The 24,062-nt window shown below is 37.5% G+C and overlaps 1 protein-coding gene across 1 annotated transcript in view; it reads right to left on the reverse strand.

Moving 5' to 3' along the window:
• Txk (TXK tyrosine kinase) overlaps nucleotides 1-24,062 on the reverse strand; it is a 71,291-nt gene that overhangs the window by 13,400 nt on the left and 33,829 nt on the right. The window contains exons 7-10 of the mRNA XM_010640202.3: nucleotides 16,958-17,037; nucleotides 15,928-16,055; nucleotides 10,537-10,611; nucleotides 6,836-7,007 (exon numbers count right to left, since the gene is read on the reverse strand). Of these exons, the coding sequence (XP_010638504.1) occupies nucleotides 6,836-7,007; nucleotides 10,537-10,611; nucleotides 15,928-16,055; nucleotides 16,958-17,037 (455 nt within the window). The remainder of the gene's footprint in view (nucleotides 1-6,835; nucleotides 7,008-10,536; nucleotides 10,612-15,927; nucleotides 16,056-16,957; nucleotides 17,038-24,062) is intronic.

Raw genomic sequence — 24,062 nt, forward strand, 5'->3', positions numbered from 1 at the left:
GAACATGTTTAAATAAATGCAAAGGAGTTGAAATTGTCCCCTGTATATTATCAGATCACAGTGCAATGAAGTTGGAGATCAATAGCAAAAGAAACCACAAGAATTGCATAAAACACGGGAATCGAACAACACACTCCTGAACAACCAGTGGGTCACAGAGGAAATTAAAGAAGGAATCAGAGTTTCTACAATTAAATAACAATGTCAGTGAAACATATCAGAATTTATGGCACACAAGGAAAGCAGTCTCACAAGAGAAATTCATAGCAATGAACACTCATATTAGAGAAACAGAGAAAGCTAAATTAAACAACTTTATGCTGAACCTCAACCTTCTAGAAAAAGAAGAGTAGGACAAACCCAAAGCTCATTCAAGGGAGGAAATTATAAAGATCAGAGCAGAAATCAATTCAATAAAGACTTGTGAACAATACAAGAGATCAATGAAGCAAAGAGTTGGTTCTTCAGAAGAATAAACAAATCTGGCAAACTCCTAGCCAACCTTATCAAAAAAGGGAAAGAAAAGACCCAAATCCATGCAATTAGGAATGAAAATGGTGAAATTACAATGAACCCAGCAGAATACAGAGGATCATTAATATCTACTTTGAGAACCTATACTCCAATAAGATGGAAAACATAGAAGAAATGGACAGATTCCTAGATATGTATAAATTACCAAAATTGAATGAAGAAAACCTAAAAATTCTAAACAACACATTATCAACAACAGAATTGAAAATATGATTAAAGACTTACCAAAGAAGAAAAGTCCAGGTCCTGATAGCTTCACTGCTAACTTCTACAAGACATTTAGAGAACTATTGCCACTACTGTTTGAACTCTTCAATAAAATTAAAAGGGAGGTAATGCTCCCAAATTTATTCCTGGAAGCAAGCATCACCTTGATTCCAAAAGCAGAGAAAGATTCAACTGAAAAATAAAACTGTAAGCCAATCTCACTACTGAACATAGATGCAAAAATCCTCAAGATACTGGCAAACAAGTCTGGGGATTTTGCTCAATGGCACCACACGTGCCTCACAAGTGCAACGTCTTGAGTATGATCTCCAATACCAAAAAAAAGAGGGAGGGGGCAAACCGAATGCAGAAGATCATCAAGAAGATCATACACCCTAACTAAGTGGGATTCACCCCAGGGATTCAAGGATGGTACAACATGTGCAAATCAATACATGTAATACGCTATATTAATAGAGCCAAGGACAAAAACCATATGATCATCTCAATAGATGCAGGAAAAGTGTTCAACACAATTCAATGCATATTCATGATGAAAAAGAAGCCCTACAGAAAATTGGCATAGATGGTTTCTATCTGAACCTGATAAAAGTATCTATGAAAAACCAATAGCCAATATCATACTAAATGGTCAAAAGCTGAATTCTTCGGTGGCCTGAACAAGGATTCCATTATCGTCACTCCTGATCAATATAGTTTTGGAAACATTAACCACAGCAATTAGACAAAAGAAAGAAAACGAATAAAAATATGAAACAAAGAAGTTAAACTGTCATTATTTGCAGATGACATGATACTCTACACAGAAGTCCCCAAAAACTCCACCAAAAGTCTTCTAGACTTCATAACCAAATTCAATAGGGTATCTGGGTAAAAGGTAAACACACAAAAATCAATAGCTATCCTGTACATAAACAACAAACTTACTGAGAGAGGAATTGAAGAAACAACTCCTTTCACAATAGCATCCCTCAAAAAAGAAATAGCTAGGAATCAACCTAATGAAAGTAATCAAAGACCTCTACTCTGAAAACTATAGCACTCTGAAAAAGGACTGAAGAGGCTTTCAGAAAATTGAAAGGCATACCTTGCCCCTGTGTAGGAAGAACCAGTATAGTGAAAATGGCCATACTTCCAAAACTGCTACATAGTTTCAATGCAATCTCCATTGAAATCCCAACAGAATACTTCACAGACCATGAGAAAACAATCCAAAAATTCATTTGGAATCAGAAGAGACCTAGAATAGCAAAAGCAATTCTAGGCACAAAGACAAGGTAGGAGGTATCACAATCCCCAACTTGAAACTATACTACAAAGCTACTGTGATAAAATCAGCATGGTACTGGCAAAGAAACAGATCCGAGGACCAGTAAAACAGATGAGAAGATGCAGAAATAACTCCAGGCACAATCAGCCACCTCATCTTTGACAAAGGAGCCAAACACCATCACTGGAAGAAAGAGATGGCCTCTTTAATAAATGGTGCTGGAAAAGTTGGGTTTCAACTTTTCAAAGATTAAAACTAGACCTATATCTCTCACCAATGCACTAAACTAAATTTAAAATGGATTAAAGATCTAAATGTTAAAAGAGTAACACTAAATCAGCTGGAAGAGAGGTTAGGTAGAACTCCTGAAGACATTGGCATAGGAAAAGATTTCATAAGCAAAACCTCAGTTGTATGTGAAGGAGCACAAAAAATCATCAAGTGGGATCTGATCTCTTCTTATTAAAAAGCTTCTGCACAGCAAGAGAAACCACCAAGAGCATGAAGAAACAACCTAAAATGTGGGAAAAATTTTTCACCAGCTCTTCCTCAAAGGTCTACCATCTAGAATATTTAAAGAACTTAAAAAAGATCAGACCTCCCAAATTTAAAGACCCAATCCAAAAATGGGCATCTGAAATAGACATTCCTCAGGCCAAGAAGTAGAAATAGCAAACATATGAAAAAGTGTTCAACATCTCTGGTCATTTCAGATATGCAACTAAAAACAATGCTGAGATTCCACCTGACTCTAGAAAGAATGGCTGCTATCATGAAATCAATAACAAGTGCTGGTGGGGTTGTTTGGGAAAAGGAACCCTTCTCCACTGTTGGTGGAAGTGTAACCTGGTGCAACCACTGTCGGAAATCAGTACGGCGATACCTCAAAGAGTTAGGATTAGAGCTTCCATTTGACTCAGCTATTCCCCTGCTGGGTATCTTCCCAAAAGAATTAAAAGAATCATACCACAGTGATATGTGTACACTCATGTTCATAGCAGCACATTTTATAATAGCTAAATCTTGGAAATAGCCCAATTGCCCATCAACTGGAGACTGGATAAAGAAAATGTGGGATTTTTTAAAATAAAATGGAGTACTACTCAGCCATAAAGAATGAGAAACTAGAGACATTTATAGCTAATGGATGCACATTGAGGCCACACTCTTAAGTGAAATAAATTAGACACGCATGGGTAAATACCAAAGAATTTCTCTGGTGTGAAAAACTGAAAGTGTAAATAAGGATCAAAATGTATAGTTGATAATGTGAAATAGGAAGAAAAGGTCCAAAGGGGAAGGGGAAGTAAAGAGGGGTAGGGAAAAGGCAAGAAAAGGAAGGGATAAATACGAGAAATGGAAACAAAGTCTTTGTAAATAGGGAGGGTGGAGTGGTTGAGGGGAAGACAAGGGAATGGGAAAGAAAATAAGAACCAAGATATATTATGTAAATGTACAAATTCCCAAAAATGAATATCAGTATATTGGATACATATATGTACCAGTAAAATTAATGAAAAAAATTTCCTGCAATGACATGATGAGTGAAATGAGATGCATGAAAATGTTCCTGGAGATGTACTTATGCATGCTTTCATTATCGGAAAAGTTATTAGTTAATAGCTCTCCTTGTAGTGCACTGCTATTGGCAAGCTTCATCCAAAACACAAACCCAGGATCCACAAAAGATCATTCAAAGCTTTGATCATTTAGGGAGAGATAGCACTGCTGATCTGATCAAAAGGGCCGAGCCCAGGTTGGTTTTGCCCCTATTTTCTGCACGTCCAGAAGTAGCTTATTTAAGCTAAGTTCTGTTGTTAAAATGTGTGCAGTGGGATTAAAAAAATGGCTCTCTTATTTCTAAGAAACATTACATAAGATCTCATTTATGAATGTACAGCAAGGATAAGCCAAGGTAAAAGTAAAATTCGAGAGTTTAACAGGATCTTATGGGCCAAAGTTGTCCCAGAGGATCAGACTGGCTTTCCTTCGTTCTTCCGGTCTTTCACAGGCACTCTGAAAACGTAGAGACCAGGTGCCAGTGTAGACAATTTCCCTCACTAAGACAGCACAGTGTGTACTTGAGGTTTTTCTTCTGCTACACTGGAAAAACTACATACAAGGATGGCAATTGGGGTTAATACATATGGCAACTAAAAGATATTAGTTTGTCAATAAATGTTTGATGAGTTTGGTGCTGGTGTGCACTGGTAGGCACAGGGTTCCCTTACAGAGATGGAGGAAGGCTCCATAGACTGAGGAAAAAGCAGATGTGTTGAATTTGAGAGACCTATGAGGTGGTCCACGATGACCTAGTGGTCAGGTAAGTACACGAGTGTGGTGCTCAGGAGAAAGGTCAAAGTGGAAGGTTTTACTTTAACAGTGATCACCAGAGATGATATTTAAAACTGTGAAGCTTCATTCGATTCTTAAGGGAAGGAGGATAATTAGACCAGGGTAACAGGAGAAGGCTGTACAGAGTGTGAAAATATTTAAATAACAAGTATGCCCTACAGGGAATTATACCTACTTCTCTAAAGGTGTGTGTTAGTTAAGATCGTGGTCTATGTGGCCAGACAGTTCAGAGCTCTGGTTTCAAATAAAGATCTAATTGTGGGACTATGCGCAAATTGCAAAAACTAAATTTCCTTTTTTTCATCTTTTCAAATTGAGATATACCTCATAGAATTGCAGTGAGGCCTCATTAACTCATTCAATAATCGACGTGTTTTTTTTAAGCACCAATTAAAAGCTAGTCTTAGTTCTAGGCATTTACCATATTGAGTGAGAAACATAAATAAATAGCTCTATTATCGTGGAATTCATATTATAGTAGAGGTGAAACAAAAACACAGGTGAAGCTTCAGAGTAGTTACAAGTACTCTGACAGAACTTACACAGACTGAAAGCACCAGAGTGGAGGAGGGGACCCTTAAACTGCATACCTTTATAAAAAGCAGTTGCATGCACAGAGCTGTGTATATCTGGCAGAAAGAGCTCAGTGCCTATCTGCTGCTTAAAGATGAATATATTTTCAGTAGGATATTAGAATGGAACTTTTCCTGCCTTCCATTCAAAGCAAATCAGAAAAAGTCAACTATATTCCAATCCAAGAACACTATGTCCGTCTGAACTGACTTAAGCTGTTGGCCTCATTCCTGCCTCTAAAAACTGCCCCGAGGAGCTTCTATTCCCCACACTCTGTACATCTTCCATTGCTCTCAGGAGATCCTAATTCCCGTTTGCCAACCAGGACTGAAGCTTTCAAGAAACCGCTCACTTTCTTTTTTCTTATTTTCCCCATACCCCTGCCCTCCCTTCACCCCCTTCACCCTTGCTTATTTCCAAAGACTTTGTTTTCGGTGTTTCCTTTTTTTCACGTTTTCTTTCCCCTCATTTCCTTTCCCCTCCCCTTCCTACTTCTCCTTTAGCATGCAAGAATCCTCTCATCGTGATGTCAGGTGTCTTTACTTCTTCCTTGTTTGACGGGGATTCCAGGGTTGCCTCAGCGCTCCCAGAGACAGGGGTCTCCACACGTGCTCCCCAGAGCCCTCTGGAGCAGCTCATAGGACTATCGTATTTGTCATTTATATACGGGGAACCCGTGGTTGGATGAATATAGTTTCAAAGAGCAGAGGCCAGGCAGACAGACCACTGAAGTACCTTGAGGCCCAAAAACATCTTTGGGAAAGCTAATGTCATTGGAAATTTGTTTATCTATTTTTTTTAACCTCCTCCTCCAAAATGCACTCCATTGTAAGTGGATAGAAGGGATATATCGATAGGATACTTGGAGTATGAATGAATACAAAAACCCCAAAAGACACCATTGCTCTGTCTTCGAAGGCCAACTGGTGTAATTGATCCCTTCCAGGGGCTGTTTGTTCACTTTTTGGTTTGTTTTGTTCTGTTTCCAGTAGGGATCTGCAAGACTGGGACAGAACTAAACTGCTCTGTACAACCAAGGGAAGCAAAATAACACGCCTGGGGCTTCCCTTCTGCACCACTGTGCTGCTCTTCTAAATAAATGCTGAACAAATATGCAAAGAATGTTCATTTGAACTGTGCCAAATTATTGGCCTGTCCGGGTCCAGCCCAGGTCATAGCTGTAAACCACAAGCACAGCTTAAACAGGGTCAGGTGCTGTCCCAGAAAATGACAGATATTAAAAGGCAGTGCTGAACGGTCTATAGAGAGCTACCTCTTTTTTAAAGCTCAGGGTTCTTAAATTCTTTGAAAGCAAATGCTTTATCCTTATCAAAGGAGGAGGAAAAGAAGAGGGAAGGAGGAGGAGAAGCAGAAGCAGGAGGAGGAGAAGGAGCAGGAGGAGAAAGAAGAAGAGGAAGGGGAGGAAGAAGAAGAGAAGAACAACAATAACAACTTTTTCTCTCTTTACCTCTGCGGGAGGCTCTTGTAAAAAATGAACACTACACTATTACTCATGCAAAATCAATATGTGTGCTTCTAGTAAAAAAAAAAAGAAATAAAGAGTGCTTGTTCCATGCTTGTTATTGAGCTGAAAAGAATATACTTGCTTTTCTTGTTCATAGACCATCTTATCAATTCACACGATGATCCGGTGAAGTAGGAACTATTGGCCCCATTTTACAGATGAAGTCACTGAGGCTTGGAACTATGAAATGGTTCAACCAGATCACACAGGGCTCAAATGATCTGCCAGGGTTCCACAATTAGCTTGGCCAGCCTTGTGACACAATCCAGATGTGGCTGCCTCTAAAGTTCACGCTGCTCCCATGACAGCAGGAAATCAGACAGTCTTCATGCGGGCCTGTGTATACTCACGTCATCACTTTGGCCTCTTCAATGAAATCTTCCTCAGACATGGAGCCTTCACTGATGGCCTTGATCGCCACCTTGATATGAGCTCGCCATTCACCCAAATGGACCACCCCGAACTGACCGCTCCCAATCTGCTGGACAAAAGCCAGCTCACATGGATTTATCTCCCACTTCTCTGGAAAAGGAAAAATCCATGTTACAAGTAGGAGGGGAAAGGGATAACACTGTAGAACCAGAACAGATTTAAGAATCATCTGGTTCTAGCCTCTTATTTACACACCGGCAAAAAACATACAAATCAGAAGAGAGAATCTGTAAGCATTTTTAATACTCCTACCGTGGCTTCACTGAATTTTGAAATACAAGCTTGACTTACTTGGAGAGGAATGTACAACAAACTAAAGATACTGAAACACATTTCTGTGTCTTTCCAAACTAAATCCACCAAAATAAACTTGGGAGTTAAAAATGCATATCTCTCTCACCTGATTTTGTCCTGATGGAAATGTGCAAGACAGATGAAATTTCTGAAACTCCTTCCTCATGCCTTCTACTGTTCTTCATTTCTAAAGAGATTTTTTTTTTTTTTTTTTTTTGGCTTGATACATCCTCTCCTTAGGGAAAAATCTAATTAACAGTAAACACATCCAGTGCCTGGGCTCTAGTCCACATACATCTAAGAGTATGTTTGAAATAGGATCTGTGTTACTGAATTTCTCATTCTATAAAAGCAAAGCGGGAAAAAGAACTGTTTTCGAAATGACTCTTTTGAACCCTGTTATCAAATCTTTTTTAGCAGCTCCCTTTTTACAGCAACACTGCCACCTGCTGGTACTTTCGATAATGCAGTTAAAAACTGTAAAAGCTGCGAGCTTCTTGTACCACCTGTGCAAAGTTATTCTTCCCGTAGTGTGTTTTAAAAGCAATATAGGAAAATTTACACATGACTTTGGTATTGGCATAGATTTTTCAGTAGAATGCAACCATAAAAGAAAATATTAATAAGTCACAGTTCATAATTTCATCTGTTCATAAAAACACCTCACAGTGAAAAAGATAAGCCAGAGACTGGGAGAAGGTATTTCTAAAACATAAGCAAAAAAGAATTCCTACCCAAAATACAAATAGGGCAGTTAGAAAATACATATATTCCTATCCTAAGGGCAAAAAAATTAAATAGGGTACTCAGTCATAAAAGAGAATGCCTAAATGGCCACTAAACTTACGAAAATTGGGTCAAAATAAGTAGTGAGTAAGGAAATGCACCTTTAACAATGAGATACTACTGTGCACTCACTCAATTGGCTAAAATTTTTTAATGACAACACTAGTTTTAGGAAATGATAATAACCTTTAAAATTTTATTGACTTATGGGTATGTCCTCCCACCCTTCTTGAATTCATTTCTTTTTTTTAAAACTGGTGGCCAGGGAATTAGCTCAGTGGTTCCGCCATCTGCCTTGTAAGCTCAGGGTCCCAAGTTTGATCCTTGGCACCAAACAAAAAAGTGCATATTTGCAGTACATCGTGATTACATTCATCGTGGGGAGTCAGTGCATGTGCATAACACAGTGTGATTCTTTTCTTAGCCCTTTCCCTGCTTATCCTCCAACCACCTCTTATTTTCCTAAAATTGCTGCGTTATTAAAACTTGAAAAGTAACTAAATATGTAAATGTCCTAACCTGATTAAATAAGATTTATATTTTAAAAACTAAACTAAAATTAACAAATGTCATGTCTATCTTTCACATAAAAGAAAATATGTAATAAAATAATAACTAACAATAACGCTGGCAAGGCTGTGAGGGAAAAGGAATCCTTATACATTGTTGGTGGGAAAGTAAACTAATGAAAGAACAAAATAAAAGATAACAGAAAACTGGGAGGTGGATCTTTGATAAATGGTAAGGAGAATGGTAAGAGAAAGGAGACTAAGGGGAATAAGATGTAAAAAGAAACAAGATGTGTCATGTACACATATCAACTACCCATAATTAGTATATTTATGGTTTACTGCAAACGTGTACTAATAAAAAAATCTTCCCTCTTTCATCCAGGAGGAAGAGGGAAGGGAAAGAAGGGTTAGGAGATTTAAAAAGGATCAAAATGTGTTATATACATGTACCAATTTCCCAAGATGAAAACAATAGCTATAAACGGCAAACAAGTACTACCAAAAATAAAAATTTTTTAAATAAACTACAAGTGATAAGTTTTAAAAATGAGAACGCCAAATGTTGGTAAGGGTAGAGTATGGAGCAGCTGGAATTCTGGCGCACTGAGATGGGAGTACAAGCTCCTTGGACCTGAACATCATCTACGACATCTGACTGTGTGCAGATCTAATGGCCTAGCGAGGCTGCAAGTCCACACACCCAGCATACATTAAAGCATCCTGCGCACTAACGCTCACCTAAAGATACGGACAAATGTTCGTAACACTCATTTGTAAGAGCTAAAAAGCAGGAATGCTGAAAATGAAGCACAGGTAAATCAGCCGTGGGAAAGCCCTGCAATGCAGCTGACCTCCCAACATGAATGAGCCGAACACACGAAGCACTGAGGTGAAATCTCAGGAGTAACAAGGACTGGAAGAAGGCAGACAGCGTCTGACTACATTTATATAAATTGGTCAAAAGTAGACAAAATAAATCAAGCTATCGATCTGTGAGCTGTGCATTGTTCTATGTGTGTCAAAAAGTTGAGAAGTATGCTTTTAAGAAATTAAAGAGGACCTGAGTTCAATCCCCGGTGCCAAAAAAAAAAAAGAAAAGAAAAAGAAATTAAAGAGGACCATATTTAACTTAAATAAATTGCTAATGGCAGAACTTTTTATTATAACATAATATCTATAGAACAAGAGAAATAATTGAGTCACCTATTACACCCTGAAATCACTGTTCCAGTCCACTTAAACTAATGAGATCCTGAATCCCCATTACTTTTCATGCAGTATTATTGTATCATCATTTTTAGTTTTGTTTTGGGTACCAGGGATCATACTCAGGCCCTTGCACTTGTAAGGCAGGTGCTGGAACCACTGAGCTAAATCCCTGGCCCTCTTTTTTTGTTGTTGCTTTTTGGGGTTTTTCTGGGGGGGGTTGTTTTTTGTACCAGGGATTGAACTCAGGTCCCTGCATTTGCGAGGCAGGTGGTGGCCCCACTGAGCTAAATCCCCAGCTTTATCATCATTTTTTTAAGTGTAATCTGAGTCCCACCAATAAGAGAAACTTAAGGAAACAACATATCACCAAAGTAAAACAAGAATCCTTAGGTCTCACTTGTTCTCGGGTTTGCAAACAGCACATTTTTAGGAGTAGCTCAAATCAGCCTTAGCACATTCTATTTAAAAAAAAAAGCATAGAGACATTTTTTAGCATCTCTTTTTGGTAGGTTCTTTTACAGAATAGTCATTTCCCAACTACTCTGTAACAAGAATACAATAGCTCAAATATCTGAGTAAAAAGGTTTGTAGTTTCTTAAAAGAGGTAATTAAGCCTGTTGATAATGTATAGTGAAATGAAACATTTCTATACAAACTCTAAATTGTCCTTAGGAGATGCGTTGCATAAACATCTCCACCAGGACATTTAAACTTTGTATCTAGACAGACATTTCTAGAAGAGCAGAGGATTGAAAGCATCAGTGTGGGTGTTCTTTACCGGATTTGCTGTCTTAGTGGAGCACATGTGCATACTTTACCATAGCTAAAGCCAGCTGTGGCTGGTAAACAACCGCCAATCAGCCCAACTGGGTAGCGAAGACGTGTCATGAGACCTAAGGAGAAAAGGAAGCCAGCACTTCAAGGCTTGTTACTAACATAGATGGAAGAACCAAAAGTACTAAGAGACAGTACCAATGTTCAAACAGTTAGGCATAATAATTTATCATGGAGTCTAATCTGGTTGCTTATTTTTCCACCTGGATACATTTCTTATAAAACAATATAAGCATCATACACATTTCAAAGACTCCAAGAAAGCATAAAGAAGACAACACCATCTCTCACATAATTTTTTTTTTTTTTTGAGACAGGGTCTCTCTGTGCATTTCAGGCTGGCCTCGAACTCATGGCCATCCTCCTGCCTCGGCCTCCTGAGTACTGGGATTACAGGCGTGCACCACCATATTCTGCTCATCTAATACATTTTACAAGAATATAAATATTCTGTTATTTTTATACTAAACATGTAATTTATATATACCAGTGATTATAAGTAAACCTTAGATTATTTCCAAGATTTTGCTGTGATAAAATATGCTGTATGTCCTTGATCATAACATTTACATGTACCTCTCAAGTGATCACCTCTTAAAACGAGATTTCCCTTTCACATGGTATACAGAAAAGATATATTAACTTACTTGCCCACCAAATTGACCACCCTGAGAGTACTTATTTTTTAAGTAGCATAGTAGACAAAATAAGATGAGGTCAATGTGTGGAATTCTAGACAATCAATCTAGTTCAATAAGCATTTATTGTTTATTTCTTCAGCACTTATTCACTGAGAGCCTGGTCTGAGCCATCTACTCTCTAGACATCAGAGGAGGGGACTAACGGGCCCTGCCTTTACAGATCTTACATTCTAGCTGGGGGTGGGGTAAACACACCAATACATGAGAAAAAGCAGATGAATGCAAAGCACAAAATACAGTGACATTAGAGTGGATGCTCAGGGAAGCCTTTGTGACAAGATAACGGCTATGATGACATTTATTGACAAGAAGCCAACTCACAAAGAGCCTTCCAGACCAATGGAACATCTTGTGCAGAGGCCAGAAGACAGAAACAAGCTCGGCCAGTAGAAGAAAAGAATGACATAGGCATTAAGTGACTTTTATACACCTAATGCAATTCTGAGTAGATTCCAAAGAGCCCAGTAGATGTAAAGTAAGAGGAGGACTCTGCCTAGGCGAAGCTCTAACTCCATGAAGGATGACAAGAAGCAGAGGTCATTCTGATGTAAAAGCAATATAAAAGAGGCCTGTGCTGGAGACACACACAAAGCACACTGGACCACAGAGAAAGAGCTCTGAGTACACTGCTAGATGCAAAGTCTTCTGGGAGGAAGTGACGCCTGTCAGGAATCTGACCAGTGAGGTGAACACAAGGAGAAATGAAAAAGGAGCCAATAGGTGGAGGAAACAGCATGGGATGATACTGACAGGCGTGAAGTGTGACAGTGAGTACCTGAACAAAAAGCAGGAAGTAGGAAGAAGCAAAAAATGATACTCGAGAAATAGGTCGTATTCTGGTTATGATGGACCTTGTAAGCCATGCTAGGAAGCATTACATTTTCCTGCAGGTAAGAGAGCTATCAAAGTTCCCAAGGGAGGGAGTTGTACATTCATACTTATAATTTTGACAAATCACTCTGGAAGTAACACAAAGATGGACTGAGGAGAAATGAACATTAGAGAAAATGATCACGTAGGAGGCTACTGCAATTGTCCACATGAGCAAAGAGTAGGGTAGCACTAGTAGGCTGGGATCCATAAAAGATGCATTTAGGGGGCTGGGGATTTAGCTTAGTGGTGCCACTACCTGCCTCGCAAGAACAAGGTCCTAAGTTCACTGTCTGGTACCCAAAAAAAAAAAGATGCATTTAGGATATGAAATCAATTGCACTTGACAATTTAAGAAATCAAATGTTAAGGAGAGTAGAAACATCTACTTAACTTTTATGCTTCCAGCCCCTTTAATTGGTTTGTTGATGGTATCACAATAAAGAACAGGAAGAAGACTTAGAGGGGGATGATACGTAAGACGAACCATTCTATGTCATTACTGAAGTTCATCGCCCAGTGATTCTGGTATCCGTGTTCACCTATTTGAATTATGCAGAGAAGTAGAGATTAAAAAGAAAAGCGATCAAAGATCACTGCAGAATAGTTATGTTTAAGGGAAGAATAGAAAGACTAACTGGGAAGACCAGTAAGGAATTATCTGACTTTGAATAAACCAAGAAAGGGTAATGTTAAAACATCTAGAAAGAACAGAAGTTTGAGGGATGGCACTGCCCAACATGCAAGCCCAGGAAAACCACACTGTCTGTGCCCACATGGGGGCCATTGGTTCAACATAGAACCATGGGGGTAGAAGCCAGATTTCAGATTCTTAAAAAGCAAATGGAAAATGAGGAATTATGGACCTATTTTTCCCAGTATGACTCAAAAGAGCAATGTCTAAACAGAGAAAGGCTCAAGAGAACATCTTGTTTTTTTGTTTGTTTTTTTTTTAATAGGAAAGTCTTAAGTGTGTATTGGCTGAAGGGCTGGAGAAAATGCTCGGAAGCAATGAAAGAGCTACAGGACAGCAAAGGACTCTGGGTGGCAGGTGGTCCCAACAGGAGACCAGTGATGGGAACCAGCGCAAGGGTGTGGCCCAAGGAGAAAAGAGTGGAAGCTCATGCCTGGGGGCTTCTATTTCCTCACTGAAGTAAGCAGCAAGGTGATTTGCTGATGGTTCGGTGCTTAATATTGGGAAACAAGTCTTTAGGAGAATGGTAAAGGCACAGAGCACAGAAAAGTACATTTCCCAGTGAGTCTGAAGAAAGTTGAGTCTAGTTGAGTCTCTATGTAACACATGATCCAAATAAAGAATATAAAAAGATTTCTTTCAGAATTTAACACTTTCTGCCTCCTCCAGAGTTTTTATTTGCCAAATGTCTTTATCCTGGAAATTATAACAAATGGATTAGTGATGATCTGCCTCTCTGTGACAGAAAGAAATCTGCTCCTTTCTTTGTATTGGCTTTATTTCTGGTAAACATGAATTGTCGTGATTCAAATCACCAGAGATGAAAAAGGAGACGAGACAGTCATGGATTCCAATTCATGATCTCTTCTAAAACTGGGCCCTCCAAATGCATGGTTTGCCTCTTTCTGGACAATACGATAGCAGTTGAGTGCAGAGTCTGGAATTAATGCTTCCAGTGGCTGCCAAGATTTCTGAGGGTTCAAATCTCAGAACAGATACTTATTAACTAGGTGGATAACAAGTTGCCTTGTTACCTGTACCTCAGGTTTCGCATCTGTAGAACAGAGCTATCATTAGCACCTACCTCGTAGTTTTGCTCTGAAAATTAAATACACATTAAAAACACTCAGAACAGAGTCTGGCCCAAAGTAAATCATTAATATTTGTTCTGGATTTTTTCTTTCTTAACTATAATGGTACATAAGATCCTAGTGATATAATTGACAATGTGAAATAGGGTGAAAAGGGCTAAAGATGTAGGGGAAATGGGAAGGGTAGGGAAAGGTAATAAGGGAAAAGAAAAAAAAATGAGAAAATGAAAAAATGGAAATAAAATATTTGTAAATAGGGAGGGTGGAGGGGGTGAAGGGAGGTCAGGGACAAGGGGAAAAAATGAGAACCAAGACCTGTCATGTAAAGGTACAAGATCCCAAAGATGAATGTAACTGTATTGTATACCTAAAATGTAGCAATAAACTCAATGAGGAAAAAATTAAAAATAAAATTTTTCTTTCTTCTTATTTGGTTGGTACCAGGGATTAAACTTAGGACCTTGCACTTTCAAGGCAGGTCCTGAGCTAAATCTCCAGCCCAGATCATTAATAAATATCAGTTATTTGGGATTCCATGACTTTCCTCTTATCTTTATTATCCTTCTTTCTTGTTTACTTACTTCTATTTTCTTTCCTCTGTGATAAATAGCATTGTGATTATACATTTTCAACTTCGGTTTTTACTTTTTCCTTTCTTGATCCTGTTTTTCTAAAGTTATCTTTATGCTATTTTATAGATTGTAAGACTAATATATGTGCATTACAATAAAAACAAATCCTAAAGCTCTCTATAAAGTAGAAAATACACGTCCCTTACTTCTACTTTCAGTTCCCAGAGATAAATATTAACAATTTACAGTCCATTATTTATTTGTTTAAAAATTATAGTCTGTTATTTTATTTATTTAAAAATTATTACCTGAACTTTAACAGGGTTTGTCTGTGCACATAGAAATATATAGACACTCCTCTGAACTTTGTTTAATTTAATAATCTATCATTCACATCTTTTGATGTTGGTAGATCCTACCTTTCTTTTTAACCTCACTCCATAATCACTCTTTCTTAACATTGTTCTTTGAAACAAAGAGAAGGATGCAGAGAAGAAAACTCAGAACTGGTCCCTTCACTAGAAGGGTTCCTATCTGCAGCCACAACAGCAGCCTCCTGGACACCCCCTTCTCCAGCCACACTTGAAGTGACATGCGGAGTACCCATGTGAGCTCTTCCCTTAAGGATTTATTTCTGATATTGAGAGCCAGCTCAGTGGAAAAGGGGATTTTTTGTTGCTGGTGTTGCTACAACTTTTCATGAGTGAATTTTTTAAAAACTACTACCTGACAAGAAGTCAAGAAATATGAAAGGGTACAGTGTGTTCCCAAGGCTGTAATGAAGAGGGAAGAAGATTCTCCGGGTGCAGAGTGGTACAGTACAGGCTGGGCGAGGGCTGGAGGATAGAAATGTGACCATAAGTGCGGTGGACTTTTATGGGATCTTGTCTTTCTGCAGATGACAGATGTGCAAAAATAGCAATTATGGCAAACAACAGCTGAAGACAGGGGTCAAATACTCCTTTGTCATATAATAGGCCAAAATGTAACTATGCAAGACTGAGCTTTGCATAACTTTTTCTGTTCTCCAAACAAGAAAGAGCAGAGTATGAGAGATTTAATGGACTTTTCTATTGCAATTGTCTAAAATAGAGAGCAGATTTATAGGGGACAAAAGAGAAGGAGACATCATTACTTAGTGCATTGAAAATCCTGTTATATTTGGCCCTACTTAAGTTTCCAGAGCAAATGCATAATGACTAAATGGCCCATTGCTTCGTTGTCATCTATTGCTTTCCTAACCTAGGAGAAATAAAAAATCAACTTACCTCTTATCCTCTGGCTAGAAAAACAAAGAGGAAAACAACTGCTGAGAAAACAGATTGTACTTCAAATTCTTAAGCTATTTCTACCGGGAGCTTTATTCCTATTGCGGTTCTGACATCGGTATGCATCGCCTGCCAGGGACCTCACTTCTGGTCTTCCCCACCTGAGGCTCCTCACTTACCAGCCGCGTTGTGTTGGTGGTACCAGATCAGCTCCGGCACTGTTGGAAAGAGGTGTCTTTCAGCCACATACAACTGTCCTGAGTCATCCCTTTTAATCTGGTAATGTTTTATTGTAGCCTCTGTACTTCTATAATCAATAAGATGTGAATTAGCAAGCAAGCAAAACGTCTCTTTAAAACTCACCCACCCAATCCGGAAGCAAGAGAGCTCCAATTCTCAAATTCTCACCCCAGCCACACTGCACAGTGAAGAGAGGATTGACCAGTCCAGTAGGTGCCTGATCATCCCAGAAAAAAATCCTCAGTTATTTTACTGAACACTCAGATCAAATAGAACTCCAGCCCAAGTTTGTCTTGGTGACAGGGTGGAACTCTTCATGGAATATTTATGCATCAAATATCAAGTATTGGATAAATAAATCAGCAAGGGCACTATGAAAAATCAGAAATGTGAGACAAGGAAGGCAGGAAACCCAACATAGGCACACTAATGAGCAGCTTACTATACAGTGAGCAACTGGGACTCAGTCCTTCGAGGCATGTGTGAGGGACAGGGGACACAATTCAGAGCTGGCTCACTGACGTGCAAAAACGTCGATGTGCTTAGCCCCAGATCCCTTCCCTACTGTCAGCCACTTCCAGCCTGGCCACCCCACCCACAGGCTCCCACCGCCAGAGTCCACCCTCAGGCAGAAAGACATAGGAGTTTTCAGAGTACAGGAGACCCCTCTGCGGTCAACCCCGAGTAGAAGGGAAAGGGGCCAGAAGAACACGCCAACAGTGTCTACCACAACTAACCTAGCTCCCTCACTTGATGGTTGAGGAAGAGGAAAACGAAAGGGGATAAAGAATTTATCCAGCGTCCCACAGAGTACATTAGGGATACAATATGGACTAGCGAATTGTCCTGACTTCCAGGCCAGCAACTTCTCCCTCACCTAAACTCTCATTATACTCCACGTGATGACATCACCATAAAAAAATTGTTCTAGCCATCACTTCTGAAGCAACTGAAGTCACAATTACTTACCTCCTAGCTCTTATAAATACAGAAATTGTGTAGGATCCCAGATGTCTTGAATCTCTGACAATAAATGCACCTTCTTTATTCTATAAAACAATGTATTTATTGTATAAGTCATAGAAAGACAAACCTGTCTCTTGGTGACAAAACTAAAGCTATCCTAATTTACTATAAGTGATTCACCTTAAAATGAATAACTTATGATATCCTTACTAGAAAGGATGAAATTATTTTTATAAATATAGTGCACACAATTTAATTTTCCTTATAGGTCTAGAAATCATATGTCTAAAAGAAATGCAACCTGGCCATGAATTGATAAAGTATAATATTTTAAGATATCGCCCCTGGTTTTCCTAGGAAAATGTCTGCATTTGATAAATGTGTACCCTACCACTAAGTTATTTTTGTTACATTGGTCAGGATAAGATAAAAATAACTGGTTGAGCATGGTGACAAGTGTGACGCTGAGCAACTGGATACTTCTGAATATTTGGGGAGACTCTGATTAAGCTGTAAATTGCTTTCAAGTAATTGTGAATGTCAGACTGTTTTGTGTGTTTGATTCTGTAAAAATGTTGAGCTTCCCTGAGTATGCTCAGGCTTCTGAAGAGAGAAAACTCTCCGAATCTTGCCAAACCCATCAAATTTTACACTTAGTACAAAAGCATTTAGGCTGTGCGGGACCCCAACAGGGGGTCGTCAGTTCCCAGAGTTGCACCGAGGCAGAGAGCAGAGAGCGCCTCTTCCCCTCCCACGCTCTTAACAATGCACAAAGTCATATCCGGGTGCAACTCTTTAACCCGGAGAATCTGTTACGTGCATTTGAATTGGTAAAGTATAGCTTTTACTGAATGCCTACAGTGTATACAGGGGTTGTATTACATTTCAGAGAGGGCAAGATACAAAAAACAAAGATGTAAAAAATAGAGTCGCATATATGGTTTATATGTATGGGATATATGTATCAGTATTTATAATATGCATATAATAAAATTGTATATGTAGTGGTCGCCCCTTATAAAGCTTCAAAGTACAAAAAACTATAAATGATATGTCCTGACCACAAAAGAGTATGAATAAAAATTCACAACAAAGTTCAACATAAAATGCCCCTGATATAACACCTGTAGATTTTTCATTCTTCTTTATATAACTCAAGGAAATTAAACATATCTAGAAAATAATAAGCAAACATCACATATCAGAACTCTGCTATACAATCCAAGCAGTACTCAGAAATAAATTCATGGCCTCATTATTTGTATCAATAAACAACAGAAAAAAAATAAGTATATCTAACTCAATAGGTTAGGGTAAGAATTATAAAATAAGCCCAAATCGAAGGAAACAAATAAAATCAAAGCACAAAATAATAAATTACAAAAACAAAAATATGATACAAGTTGTAATTAACTTCAAAATCTAATTGTTTAGGGAAAGGTAAAAATCAGCTAACTAACCTAACCAACAAATAGTGGTGAAAAATCAATCAAAAACAATAAACCACAAGGCAACAATAGTGAAGGATCCAGAAAAAACATTGTTTACTTGACTCTATACAATAAATTTGAAAACTTGAATTAAATGGATCACCAAATCACCAAAACATAAAATTTAATCCAGAAGAACTAAAAATCTTTACAGACCTAATGAATAAAAACATGAATCCAGTTTATAAAGGGCTACAAGGTGAAAGAGCACCATAGTTGTACATTGTGATGCACTAAACCTTAAAAAAAGAAACAGTATCAAGACTGAGTTATTTCAGAGCATATGCAAAAGATAAATGCTTCTATGGAGGAAGGAGGGGGTGAGCAGAGGTCAGGGACAAGGGGAAAAAATGAGAACCAAGAAATGTAAAGGTACAAGATCCCAGTGATGAATGTAACTGTACTGTATACCTAAAATGTACCACTAAACTCAGTGAGGAAAGAAACAAACAAAAAGATAAATGCTTCTAAATTTATGTATAAACAACATCAATACCAACACAGTCAAGACTGCATAGAAAACTACAGACTACCTCACCTATATCAACACAAATATTCTAAATAAAATATTATCAAGTAGAATCCAGTAGCACAAAACAATAATACATCATGACAAGGAATTGGATACAAAAACACATGAAATTGGAAATCTCTTTAAATAATTCATCGTGTTAATAGATCTGAGGAGAAAACTCACAAGAGCATCTCTAGAGATGTTGAAAGGAATTTGACAAATGCGACTTCTAGTATCAATTTTCAAAAATTATCAGTAAAATAGGAACATATGGGTACTTCCTTAACACTATTGCACTTATTTATTTTAGTCTCAAGTCCAGTATCATGCCTTATGTAAAAATCATTTCAAATAAAGACAAGATAAAAGGAATAATGCTCTCTATCAGCACTAGTATTTAATACTATTTTGTGAACAATAGCCAATACAATTAAGGGGCAAAAATTAAAGCATAGATTAAAATTATAAAGAGGAGTTGAAATTATTAGTTGACTAATGGTAAGATTATATATCTGAAACTCAAGAGAAGCAACTGAAAGCAACTTCAAAAAAAGTGAGAATTCACCAGTCATCAGTTACAGCTTAATACACAACATTTCAAAAGTTTTCATAAATAAAGACAAAAAGATATATTCATTTAAAATAGCAATACAAAATACAAAATAACCTTAAAATAAGCTAAAAAATAAATGGACGAAAGTCATATGAGGAAATGCTCCTGAAGGATACAAGTTTGCGTTTTCTCATTAGGAATTTGATTCATATGAGATTACTCTTCCTGAAATAGGGATCTAATTTTGCTTTGCTCTATATGAATAATAAGTAGATCCCAGAATAAAATGATTCCCTAACCCCACTGATTTGTAGTATCTGAAAAAAAAAATTCTCTAAATCAATCTGTACATTTAATGCAACCATCAGGGATGTTTTTTAAATAAGCAAGGTGATTCTTATGAACAAAGTCACATGTAACTAGACTGTTTCTGAAAAAGAAGACTAATGAGGGAGACTAGGCACAGCAGAGATAGCCTAAGTGTTTACAAGAGAGCAGCAGCAGCACGTGATCAGACAGACTGACCAATGAGACCAAACAGAAAGTCCAGATGTAATCCAAAATATATATTGTGCTTATGATGAAAGTGGCAAATCAACACAGAAAAGATAGGCATTCGCTAGCCATCTGGAACAAAATAAAGTGAGATCCATACTTCCCTAATTATGTCAGGAAAAATCATGAATGGATCAATTCTATAAATGTATTGAAAGAAATATTAAAGAAATCAAGAAATATAAGTATTTTTATAACCCTGGAGTGGGGAAAACAATTCTAACAAAAATCTTCAACTCTTACAATAATCCTTCCATTAAAATCAGACCTATGAAACTCAAATACTATTCATGCAAAAAAAAACAATAAAAAATTGAAAAAAGAAATACTGCCACATATCACAAAGGATTAATTTCCTTAACATAGCTACCTAGGTACTAGGTAGAAAAACATCAAAAACCCAATAGAGAATTATGGAAAGGATATGAACAGCCCCTTTGCAGAAAAGGGAATACAAATATACAAAAATTTAACATGTGAAAATGTTCAACATCCCCAGAATAAGAAAAATGCACATTAAATCTATACTATGATGAGGTGTAAAGATACAGATGTCTCATATAAAATGCTGGCTGGAAAGCTTGAGAAAAAAGAGGTACTCTAGCGATACAACTTCTACAGAGAACATTTTAATATCTGTGAAAATTAGAAATGGGCATTGCCTTTGACCTAGAGTTTCCACCTTTGGCGATCTACCCCACAAATGCACTCACAGAAATGGGAAAAGATGTGTGTACAGGTTACTAATGACAGCATTGTTTTAAAAGCAAAAAAATGCATATTACTTAATTTCCATAATGAATAACTAGTTTTTAAAATTGTGATACATTCAAGCCAGTTTTTTTTTTCTGATGTGGACTCTCAATATTCAATGCTGAGTAAAAAAATAAGGGTTAGAAGATCTTGCAAAGCATGCTACTGTTTGTGTGAAAATAGTAATGCAAAGATATATATATTTGTACTTGCATATGTATTAAATCCCAGAAAGGACACAAGGAAGAAAACTGGTGGCTTAGGAATGAGTACATAAGAAAACTTCAAAACCTTTATACTTCCAGAAAGAGATGGACTTCTCATACTAAACAAAAAAGTACAGATCATAAAGGAAAATGTTGAGAAATTTTAATACATTAACAGTTTTAAATTTGGTATCTTTCCAAAAGAAGTGAAAGAATCATACCACAGTGATATATGCGCACCCATGTTTATAGTGGCACGGCTTGTAATAGCTAAAACCTGGAAACAGCCCATCTTCCCATCAATTGGAAACTGGATAAAGAAGATGTGGTTTGTCTACAAAATGGAATAGTACTCAGCCATAAAGAATGAGAAAGTAGATTCATTCATAGTTAAATGGGTACATTTTGAGGATATACTTCTTAGTGAAATAAATAAGGAACACGTTTGCAAATACCAAATAGTATCTCTGGTGTGAAAAACTAAAATAGTACTCAAGATCCTAATGGGACACTTAGCAAATAGGAAGAAAAGGACCAAAGGTGTAGGGACAGTGAGAAGGATAGGAAAGGGGGAATAAGGGAAAAGGAAAAAAATATCAGAAAATGTATAAATGGAATTAAAGTGTTTGAAGGGGGGAGGGGAGGAGAGGGTGAAAAGAGGATGGGGACAAGGGGAAAAAATGAGAACCAAGACCTGGCATGCAAAGGTACAAGATCCCAGTTATGAATGCAACTGTACTGTCTACCTAGAATGCACCAATAAACTCAATTAAAAATAAATAAATAAATAAAATAATTGAAATGCACTTATGCATGGAATTTCTGTTTTCTAGAAATTATTATAGAATGGGAAGTCACGTGAATTTAACTGGAATGTTTTCAGTGAATACGTGGTAGAGGTGACCTTTATTACCTTTTAAAAGTTTATAAATTACATGTATGAAAATCCATTCCAGTGTACTGCATTAAACTAAAAAATAAATTATGATAATCTCTAAAAAATAAAAAAGTAAATAAACTCAGTGTAAGAAAAGAAAATTGCTAAAGGTTTTTTTAAAAAGCTGGAAATCATCCAGGTGTGGCGGTGCATGCCTGTAATTCCCAGCGTTTGGAAGGCTGAAGCAGGAGGACTGCCAAGCGTTTGAGACCAGACTGGGCTACATAGTAAGTTCAGGGCCAGCCTGAACTACATAGCCAATAGCTGTATGAAAATCTACTCAGTCCCACTGGTAATCAAGGAAATTGACATCTTTTCAAGTAAATACAATTTCTGGGATAGGGGTATGGCTCAGCAATAGAATGCTTGCTTAGTACATGTGAGGTCCTATGTTTGATCTCTAGCTCCACACAATAAGTAAATAAATAAAACATATACAATTTCTTACCCGATGAATCAGAAAAAGAAAAGCATGAAACTACCAACGACTGGCAAGAGTGTAGGGAGCTAGTTTATCTCATTCCCTATAAGACTGCAAATTAGCACAACTACTCTGAATCATTCCTAGAAAATATCTAATGATATTAATCTGTACATATCCTATGACCAAATAATCCCCTTTCTCTCTTGTGTGCAGGATGACATCTAAAAGGAAGTGTCTTGCTACCCTGTTTGTAATGGTTAAGAAGTTAGAAGCTATCTGAATGTTTCTGAATATTGTATATATATTTATGTATTCGTATAACAATGAAATATTTTACAGTTAATATATATGATCTATGTATATCTATAGAAATGAATTTTGAAAACAAAGTTTAACAAAAACTACATACGATCTCTTTTATGAATGGCAAACATTACATGTTGTTTACTCACGTATATAGGAGGTAAAAATGTAAACACATAAACAAAATGAGAGCATGTCCATCTACTGTGATTGTCTCTGGAGAGTGGAGAACAAAAGAGATGACGGAATGGGTTTCACCTATATCCATAGTGTTTTGTTTCTTTATAAACATTGTGGCAAAAGTTAATACTTGTTACTAAATATTAATGTAGAAATTTGTCTCATAATTCTCTGTTCTAGGCTCTGTAGCGAAATGAGAACTTTGTCTTGTCTGACTTTTTTCTAGATGCAGAGGCTCACTGAGTGTGCAGAGTTGCATGATTTGGGCCATCGCACCTGTGCCGACCTGCTCTCTGCAGACTGGGACTTTCTTTCCCTGGTGCTGCCTGCCATAACAGCTCAATTCTGCATATCAGATTCGCCAGTGCTACTCCACAGAGGGCTGCCTGTGAGCCCACACCAGGCAAATACTGGAAAGGCTGCCACACTCAATTTCCTGCTAGCAAGTAGGGTGAGGCCTTGTACCTCCACCCTATCATCACCTGAGGCTGGGTCTTTCTCCTGGATCCTCTGTAAGCTCCCTCCATGAACTGGGTTTGCTCTGCACCTTAAGCCTTACTAGCATTAAATTTTTAGTTACAAAACTGATTCTTTCCCAATCACCACTCTAGATTTCCTCAACATCCAACAATGGTACATAACATAATTCCTCCTACCTAGTTTCTAGTGTTGACTCTACATTTCCCCCAAAGTTAATATTTACTGACAGTTGGAAATTCAAACTGTATGCACTTTTGGTTTGACCTGAATGAATAGTTTTGATCTGAGTTCAATATCCTGGCTAATGTGGTCTCCCCTTTGTTTCTAAAGAATAAAGAAACTAAAAGCACCATGCACTTTTCTGTATTTGTATTTGTGTCTAAGCTGAGTTCATGAGGTTAAAGAGTCTATGGATTCGTTTTTGTTTTTTTTTTGTTTTTGTTTTTTTTTTCCTGGTACAGGGGATTGAACTCGGGACCTTCCGCTTTTGAGGCAAGCAGCGGAAACACTGAGCTAAATCCCCGGACCTATTGATTACCTTTGATACAAAGTTTATACAGGCAACTCAGATGTGAACTCTATGGGCAAACTGCATGTTTTAATGAAGCAATCTCAGTATGTTGATGCTGAAATTATTTCAGAAGAAATTTCTGAAATTATGATGAAAACCACTGGAAAATGTGATCTGATACAAACATATCTGACTTATAACT

Source organism: Fukomys damarensis, unplaced genomic scaffold (assembly GCF_012274545.1).
Source record: "Fukomys damarensis isolate Sample0158 unplaced genomic scaffold, DMR_v1.0_HiC HiC_scaffold_35, whole genome shotgun sequence".
Lineage (NCBI taxonomy): Eukaryota > Metazoa > Chordata > Mammalia > Rodentia > Bathyergidae > Fukomys > Fukomys damarensis.